We start from the raw sequence: 9,557 nt of genomic DNA on the forward strand, positions 1-9,557 counted from the left end.
ACACAGTTAACAATCACTTTAAAAAGTCACTTTTTTTAAAAACATATTTAAAAAATTACATTTAAAATTTTGCTATAGGCCTAAGAGTTTGATTTCGCATTTATAATACAGAAATTAAACATTTTAAATTAAAATATATTATTGTGCAGGTTTTGTGTCCAGCTAAATATTGTTGCGTCAATTTTAAGTTGTAGCAAAACGGTTAAGGTGTTCTCAAACTCAAATATTTTCACTATTTTCTTTTATATTTTCATTTTTCTATTTCTGCGCAATTTTACATTTTCCTGCTTACATAGCTGGAATGCAATTTCTTTCCTACACAACGCCCTTTACCATAGTGCAGGAGCACGTAAATAAATCTTTACGAGTTTTAATTGATATAAGCAGACTTTGTACAATAGGCTATATACGCGGAAACATTCTATTGCAGAATTTTGTCCATTTGCAGTTTAAAAGATCAGTCCCTGGCTAATAGAGCCTTTCTAGATTCCTCAGTTGTCCTCAGTTGTCAAAGATAAACTGTCAACGCAGGTAAAGGGAGCCATTTTAAAGGTACCAAACCATGAAGTCTCGATCAATTAAGCACTTAAAATACTTGCAACAAAGCATAATTGCAAGATTTGTTTGTACCATGCCAAGGATATATGTCTCTGCTTTCGCTCTCACATGCTTGACAAACATTTTCACACTGGTCATACAACAGCAATATTTAATCAAATTCCTGATTACAACCGTTAAATCATTTGACAGTTGCATTTAAGCAAATTATGTCAGATATTTAGAATGTTCAGAAGAAACAAAAACATGCACATGCGAGTAAATATTAAATTGTTCAAACGAATGATCTAATGTTCCACGTTTCCTCTTACCTGGCACAATTCCTTTTGAACTCTAAATATATGATATCTTGACTAAAAGAAGAAATCCAGAAGCTTTCAGAGCGACCAGCTGCCTTTCTGTCTCTCCCAAGTTCAGTCCAGCATGGAAAATGGTTATCTACGCCGCTTGTGCGTTCTTAAATCCGGCAAACTAAATAACATCCCTGGTAATAATAGCAAGGTACGAAGTTCTTATTACAGAAAGGGAGAAAATTGAAACTAAATGCTGCATTTAGGGCTACAATTTTTGATAAGAGGATAATTGAGGCGACACTGGTGTATAATTAGCGGATAATTTATGCTATATCCACTTTTAATCCACCTCCCAAATAAACAAGGTCCATAATCATTACAGACGAATTGTTCTTAATTTTATAGCGCCAGTCTGAATACAGTGTAACGGATAATCAAAGAAGATTGGGATATAACTGATTGCGACCATAATTGCCTTTTCATTACCCTTTAAAGTAAATTTATTGCATATCATGAGGAAACTCGTTGTCTATAAAATAAAAATTGAGTGAGATGAGAATGAAGAAAGCTTTGCATGCCGTAGGGTATATTTACATCGTGGTTTATAATGTGATCGCCATTTGCCAAGCCACAAACTGTACTCGTAATTTGCATATATTTTCATCTGTGACTGGCTCGTGATTACTACGAGGAAAGGCTGTCACTAACCCGGGCCTTTTCAGTGACTACCATATCTGGCGCGTTTAGTAGTTACGTGAATCCTCTCTGAAGACGCTTAAAACTACGCTTTTTCTATTTTGATATCGCGCATTTTCACCTAATGTATATTTTCTATAGCTACTGTAAATCACTGTGTCGTTTTATTTGTGTTGTGTTATTATTTTACTATTGTAGATTCTGCTGTTTTGTAAATGCATTTAGAGATTAAGGTTCATATAAAAGTCACTTTGTAGTTGCACACAAGTCAATAAAGTCGCTGTCGAAAATATTCTGTTCTACCTAAATGAGTTCGATTCATGCAGTATACAAGCGCGGTTTATAGCGTTATTTGGCACCTCAGTCGCAGTTGCGAACAGCGCGATTAATTACTTCGATGGCAGCGCGCGACATCTGAGTGGGAATTTAGTGAATATCCGAGGGATATCCCAGCATTATTTTTCTCCACATGGTTATGTCTACGGTGGGAGCTGTTAAGGTAGGTTAACTCGCTGTGAAGTCTCAGCTAAAGCAGAGAACTGATGACGTTAGGTTGAATGACCAATCGGAAGGCGCTGCCCTTTGAAGACAAACCATTTTACTTGTAGTGGCTGCATCAAGTCTGGAAGCAAGGACTCAAATTTAACAGAATCCACCTTAAAATCTCTGCCTTTACTCAAGCCCACCTTCCACCATACTGCGTGAGAATTACAGGACAAAAAAAGGATACATTTTTGAGATAATAACGCAATACCTCCTAACCAAGGAGAGAAAGAAACGAACACAACGAAAGGACTCATTTGGACTTCAGAGATAGTGCTCTCAAAGCAGAAAATTTGATGATGACCATGACTGCGATGGCTGACGGTCTGGAGGCTCAAGACTCGTCAAAATCTGCTTTCATGGAGTTTGGACAGCAATCGCACTCACAACAGAGCTCCCCTTCGATGGCCGCCAGCCATTATCCGCTCCACTGTCTCCATTCCGGATCTCATCATCATCATCAGCACGACAGCTCTCCGTACTCCGGCTCGAACTCCTATAACAGGTCGCTACCTTACTCCTATGTAAGCCATCCCCACCACAGTCCATACCTGCCGTCCTACCACAGTAACGCCAGCGGAACACAGACCAGGTTAGACGCCACAGGTAAGCGTATTTACATGCGTAAACATACAGCTCCGTTTTCATTTCTAACCTAATCGAGGAAAGCTGTGCTTCGATTAAATGTAACATGGACAAGCATTTTAAGTTCTTTGTTAAAAGACCTTACCCTTCTTTTTTTGTTGTTGTATCCTAGTTTTGCCCGTCTTATGTCAGCGATAACGGTGTTCTACTCCTAAAATTATTTATTGCGTTCCGCCAGTGATTCTACCCACCATTGCAAAGTATAATTAGCATCTAATTGTCTCCGTCTCGACATGTCACTACATGCAATTTCCTAAATATGACAGACAATGTAATTATGCTATAGAGTGCTTGAAAGAACATTTACAGACTATTTGTGTTTTTTCAAAAAAAAAAAAATCGCCTTAAAAATTCTATACAGACTTATACATATGTATGTGCGGGAATCATTCCACAATATTCACCCTTTTCAGAACAGCAGAAAACGACAGTGATTGAAAATGGAGAAATACGTTTCAACGGAAAAGGCAAAAAGATCAGAAAACCGAGGACGATTTATTCCAGTTTGCAGCTCCAGGCACTAAATCACCGTTTCCAGCAGACTCAGTACCTGGCGCTACCAGAGCGCGCGGAGCTGGCTGCCTCTCTCGGGCTCACACAGACACAGGTGAGATGTGGCCTCATTTGCATTATCAGTGATCTGTGCTTTTCATTTATTTTATGTATTATATCTGATTGTTGTTATTAATGATGTTGGAATAATGGTATTTTGGAAGTAGATAATAGGCCTACATTTCTTTTCCCCTGACAAAAATAAAATATCACGTTACACTAAATTAGATCCCACCTTCACTTAACAATTTAGCAACCTAATTTTTTTTTTTTTCCAGGTAAAGATATGGTTTCAAAACAAAAGGTCCAAGTTCAAGAAGTTGTTGAAACAAGGCGGTAACCCTCATGAGTGTGACCCTTTGCCCGGCTCCATCGCCCTGTCCCCGCGCTCTCCAGCCATTCCTCCTATCTGGGACGTCTCAGCCTCCTCTAAAGGAGTAAACATGTCTGCTAACAGCTACATGCCCGGTTACTCACACTGGTACTCGTCGCCTCATCAGGACGCCATGCAGAGATAAACAACTAGCCCTTTTTTAGGCCAGAGGCCTTGTTGTTGACATCCTGTCTTCGCCCAGTTTACATGCGCTAGGACGCACAGTGTCATCGGTTTAACATCCTTAATAGAGACATGTTGTAGCCTATTAAGGGGACTATTTCTTTTGGAGAATGAAGACATCTGATGTGGCGAAGGTCGACAATGGAACTAACTGTCAGTAGCATCATAAACGGATTTATTAAAAATCTGTTCTTACGTTTGACTGTAATCAAACACACTCATCGCAAACGTGAAATTGGAACAGGAAGCGAAACGTTGTCATATCTCACGCGCTTGAGTCGCATTTGAAAACGAACTCAAACCTCTTGCATAAGATGTTTCTGGTCATGCAAATATCTGATTGTAAATATATTGTCCGATTTTAGTTGTCAAAAACTTTTTATGTTTTGTCATAAATGGAGTAAACATGACTTCAAGCTACGTGTTGTGCCTTTTTTTTCTTTTAGAGACAATATGAAACAGGCTTTTTAGAATCAGTTATGAATTTGAATATTTGAATAATCTGCACTGAATAAATAATGTCTTTATAAAAGTAGGACATATACACAACTTGCACAGTAAAATGTAAATAATTATCACCACATTATTAAATTTTTCTCGATCTGGAAAGCTATCTGAAGCAATAACAAAATAGCTTACCCGAGTTGGTGGTTTCTCAAAGTGTTTTTCCCACCGAATAGAGCTGCATCTTGTCCATCTTGTCTTTCTCTAGCTCAATTATTAAGGTATTGACAAAATGTGTTCCCCCTTTCTCTCTGCCTTGATCTGCTAGACGCTGAATGCCTTTCGCCACAGGATCGATCCTGAACAAAGCATCCAGCTGCAGTCTCGTTCAATATGAAGGAGATATTTGGGACAATTTATGGGTTTTATCCAAGAGAGGTTTTTTTTTCCATTCTCATAAATGCAGACATAATTAGGGTAATTTTTGATGTAGCCCGCTGATTACAGCGTTTTTACCGTCAAAGATAATTACCTGTAATTTTCTACCACTTTTAATACTAAAAGGCATCTTTATTTGGATTTGAAGTGGCAAAGACGAAACAAAAGATGAAATTATTCGGTTATTCATGTACAAATTGCCGAGGAGAGCGAACGATTGGGATATTATCTAAAATTACAATGTTGAATAGGGAGACGAGAAGCCCCTGCAGCTGTCAGCTCGTGGATGCCCCAGCCGCAGAGAATGGTGCTTGATTTTCTAAAAAGGTTCCCTCATCAACGGATTGGGATGGCTCATTTAAATGCTTGCTCTGTCTATAGGAACATCACATTATGCTGAAATAGGAACACAGTTTTACACAAGTAATGTATTTTAAAATATACCATGAGATTTTTGCAACCTAAAATACTACAGTTGAATTTTATTTTGGTTCAGTCAAAACTGATTACGCATAATCATAAAAACAAAATGTGTTCTTGAGAGTTAAGGCCTCTACACATAGAGGGGCCCTGACAGACACGGACAGACATACACTGCAACCTAAGAATTATGAGAAAGCACTGGTATACAAGAATAGCTATGTTTGTACATATGTTAAAGAGATATATGTTAATTATTGCCAATAAAAATCATGACCGGTTTACGATTTACGGTTTACGCGTTCGTTGGTCACACGTTTTCCTAAAATAGCATGGCTTTCCCAACAAATCGAACTGCAGATCATTGCAATGCCCACCAATCATCGACACTCAGATCAGCCAACAACAAAACAGCATGGTAATAAAACACTTACCTTCGATAAATTTATTGTTTGGCATAGATCAGAATCTCTGGTTTCAATGTTTCAATAGAGATACCGTTGTGAACGCGGACGCTCCTGTGTACAGCTTGGGTTGAGTAAGCAAATCCAGGTGTGGAAGTGTTTGCACACCCCGACACCTCTTATATATTGCCTGCAAAATTAGCCGTTATTACTGTCACTGTTTAGTGATGGTGAGCTAGGGAAAAAACCTTCTGCAATCAAGAACCAGGCGCATCTTTGCAAATTATAGATAATTGTAAATGTCCAGATTATGATAATGGAGCTAATCCTGGTGGAAGTATAATTATTGTTGAGTGTTACAGTTGAGGGTGTCCAGTAAAGCTAACTGTCATTATGTATACACGGTTTGCAGTGAATTCGTAGAGTGGAAAATATTCAGTTGGAATTTATCAAGGCTCTCGATATAATGGCATGGGATGTAGCGTGTTTGTGTACGTGAAATAGAAAGAGAGGCAAAGTTAAAGTTGATGGCCTGTGTGTTTTGAGCGTGAACGCAACGTCTGCTTGGGAGGGGGGTGGGAGATAAACTCTATAAACAACATGCATAAGCCTATTAACATAGGCTACTACGATATTCTCATAATTAGTCATGGCTTTCTATTGGGTATTCGTCACAATGACTCGGTGGTTATAAAACCATAAACAATAGGCCCAGTACAGCGTATTGGCCTATAGCCTAGGGATTTCTACTTTTTGTTTTAGGTAACCTATGTAAACCATCATTTTATTAGGCTATTCAAAACATAGCAAGTAGGCTATGACTACTTTTATTCTGCTGTCATCAAAAAATCGGACATAAGTCATATATTTCAAGGATGTGTAGGCTATTTTGAATAGCCTACTGAAACGATCGCCAATGACTTGTGAGGAAATAGGCCTATTGTCAGTAGCCTATAATAAATAGCCACGAAGTATTTCGCTGGGCCGATTTTTTATTATTATTAATTTGGTATCACAATAATATTATCCCCATAGTCAACTCTAATTAAAATCTCAAATGAATCCATGCCCCGGTGGCCCTTTAAATGATCGTGGCAGTCAGATGTAGAAATACTAGCACTGGTTTTAATGAGATGTTCAGCATTTTTCCAGGAGGAGGATCTGTCAGGGCTGGGTTGTGGTCGCTGGAGCCGGGTTGCCCCCACAGGCATGCGGACTGCCTCAGATCTCCGCGCCGTCCCTTCGCCTCCTCACTACAGTTCAAAGCTGCTAATTGTAAGGAACACAAAGACAGCAAGGCAGAGCACACTGTTTGCCAGACTAAATTTTCGTTCGTCAGGGGTGGTTTTAATCAAGATGAAGATCAAGTAACCAATCTTAACGTAAAAAAAAAAACAATCTAAAAACAAATGTATTTATTTGGAATTAGCTAAGAGTAATAACCACCAAATGCACTGCTTTTAAATATTAAATTTAATTATTAACTGAAGACCAAATCCTATTTTTATTGTTTTTTTTTTTAATTAGACTGTAGACATTTTATCTTTTTCTTCACCATAAAATAGAGACTCAGCCAACACACGAGCTCAAAATGTTAATACAATATAATTTACTCAAATTCCATTTAAAATTTCTGTCCCTTTACAAGTCCCTTTACCAAACACAGAAAAGTCGAGCAAACAGCATTTCACAAAGGCTCTAAAGCCAAACAAAGTGCTCGGTGCATCGATGTGTTTTGAGTTATAAATTAACTTAAAGAAGACAAAATGTTTGCTAATTAAAGAAAAACACATTTATTTTGTCCTTAATGTTTTGGCACATCGTCGGATGTACGCGTTGAGGTCAAAATTCAAGGCACCATTCAGAATGTTTGGGTCCATTGTCCATTTAAAACATTTAATAATTCTTCAAAATGCAATAAATTACAAACATGCACACAATTTACACATTATACACGTTCTTCTAGGACTGCCATATCGATACATTGCATATTCCTCAAAAAAAAAAAAAAAAAGAAAAAAAAAAAAAGAACAACAGTCCAATATACAATAAAATAATAAACCAATTTCAGTACAACGTTCCTGATCCGAGTCCCAACGAGTGCTGTAACGTGCCGGGTGCCTGAATGTGAGAATTCATTGCCCCGGTGGAGGAATACCAGGACGAGCTGGCGCTTTCCAGAAACGGGGATGTCGGTGTGATAATATTTTGCGGCTGATGGTGAGGTCTCTGAGGACCCTGTGAGTCCCAGACCGCGGGAGACTGCGGTGAATTACACGCCATTGGGTCACTGGTGCTCGGACTGTGTTCTGGAGGCAGCTCGCCGTTTTTCATGATCTTCTTTAGTTTTGATCTCTTGTTCTGGAACCAAATTTTCACCTGTGAAGAAACAAAAGGTTTTATGAGATTCTGAGGGAGAATTCAAAAAGCACAATAGAGGTTTCTGGCAAATTTATACTCCTTAAAAATAAAAACAAATATTTTTATTATGTCGTTAACATCCCTTAGGCCTATTATTTGAACAGCCTTTGATCATTAAATGTTAAACAAGCGTTTGTGTGACTCCCACCGTTGTCGCAAGTTCATATCAATATTTTAATTTCAAATATATAGGCCTATTATTATTTGAGTATAACATAAAATGCATTACAATATAATAGTCGAACCTGTGTCTGTGTGAGCCCCAGCGACGCGGCGAGCTCGGCTCTCTCTGGAAGCGCGAGGTACTGCGTGTTCTGAAACCTCCTCTGTAGAGCAGCGAGCTGGAAACTGGAGTAGATGGTGCGGGGCTTCCGGACTTTCTTGGGTTTACCGTTGACCATCCTCACTTCGGGCTCGGCTGTTTCTTTTTCTAACGGGTGAACAAATATTAGATAAATACATGGGGATAAAAAAGCACTCCCTTGATTGTTTGTAATTCTTGCAGTGATTTATGTCAAGTGCCGCAGTGCTTTCAAATTGCTACTCGCATAAAGTCATTGAGACATCTGACTGTCAGAGAATAATTTCTTAAATAGGCTATTTACGCATTTTACATGCTCTTATTTTCTATAGCCTAATCTATCTTTTTACGCATGCAGTGTTTTGTATACTTAGGCTACATAAAACGCAATAAATCGTTAAAGAACCCGCTTCGAATTATTTAACATTTAGCTTAACATTTCCTCCAAATTAGTAAGACTACGAAATTCAGACCTTATAATAAAAACAACTGTAATACCCTGGTTATACAATATGTTCAACAATAATGCTCAACCATGATAATGTTTATTATGCAAGCCTATAACAACAATAATAATAAACAATAATAATTATAATAATAACAACAATAATTATTTAATATATTATATAATAACTGACCGGGTGGGCTCGGTTGTGACTGCACCCTATTATATGTTCCGGCATATTGGTGATATGCTGTGGAGTAGGAGCCGTAATCAGGGTAGGATTTTGCAGGGTAATTTCCAGAAGTTCCGTTGACTCCGTGGTATTGGTACTGATAGGCATTAAGAGGTTTCCCATACGTGCCCGAGTTCGGTGAACAATAGCCATGATGAACTCCTCCAGCAGGGCTGTAATAGCCAGAATCCGTGGCTGTCGACTCCGGTAGGGTTGGAGATTCCTGAGACGGATGATGCATCGTAGAGAGCTGCAAAGCGTTTTGAAAATCTGCAGGTTTAATACTCGGAATCCTTCTGTCGAATACTCCAGTCATAGTTTGGATAAGACAACGTAAAAAAGGCAGACTAACTCTATAGGGGTCCACAGAGTCTACACTAACATTGTGTGTGCAAGCGTCTCTCTTGAAGACTGCTTTAAGCCCCGCAGCAAAGACTTGGTTAAATCCTAAATTGCGCTGTTACGCACTGCAGGGAGGATCTAGTGCCATTGGCCAAGGAGCATAGCAGACGGCAGTTACTCCCCGACTCGTTCAACCAGTTTCAGAAAAACAAAAAAACTTAATAGAGGTATTTATGGTGTGTTTACAAACAAATTGTAAGGGGAATT

At 38.6% G+C, this 9,557-nt stretch overlaps 2 protein-coding genes across 2 annotated transcripts; one reads left to right on the forward strand and one right to left on the reverse strand.

The window, feature by feature from the left end:
- Window positions 1–1,663: 1,663 nt before the first annotated feature.
- LOC127935096 (homeobox protein Dlx6a) lies at window positions 1,664–4,263 on the forward strand. The gene is made up of 3 exons (XM_052532694.1): window positions 1,664–2,696; window positions 3,149–3,342; window positions 3,566–4,263. The coding sequence occupies exons 1-3, from the start codon at window positions 2,387–2,389 to the stop codon at window positions 3,803–3,805; spliced, it is 744 nt and encodes a 247-aa protein (XP_052388654.1). The 5' UTR covers window positions 1,664–2,386; the 3' UTR covers window positions 3,806–4,263.
- A 3,055-nt stretch (window positions 4,264–7,318) lies between these two features.
- LOC127935666 (homeobox protein Dlx5a-like) lies at window positions 7,319–9,367 on the reverse strand. Its single transcript, XM_052533750.1, has 3 exons — window positions 8,910–9,367; window positions 8,216–8,400; window positions 7,319–7,928 (listed from the first exon to the last, which is right to left on the reverse strand). The coding sequence occupies exons 1-3, from the start codon at window positions 9,262–9,264 to the stop codon at window positions 7,617–7,619; spliced, it is 852 nt and encodes a 283-aa protein (XP_052389710.1). The 5' UTR covers window positions 9,265–9,367; the 3' UTR covers window positions 7,319–7,616.
- Between the last annotated feature and the right edge of the window lie 190 nt (window positions 9,368–9,557).

The sequence above is a fragment of the Carassius gibelio genome, chromosome A19, assembly GCF_023724105.1.
Source record: "Carassius gibelio isolate Cgi1373 ecotype wild population from Czech Republic chromosome A19, carGib1.2-hapl.c, whole genome shotgun sequence".
In the NCBI taxonomy this organism is placed as follows: domain Eukaryota; kingdom Metazoa; phylum Chordata; class Actinopteri; order Cypriniformes; family Cyprinidae; genus Carassius; species Carassius gibelio.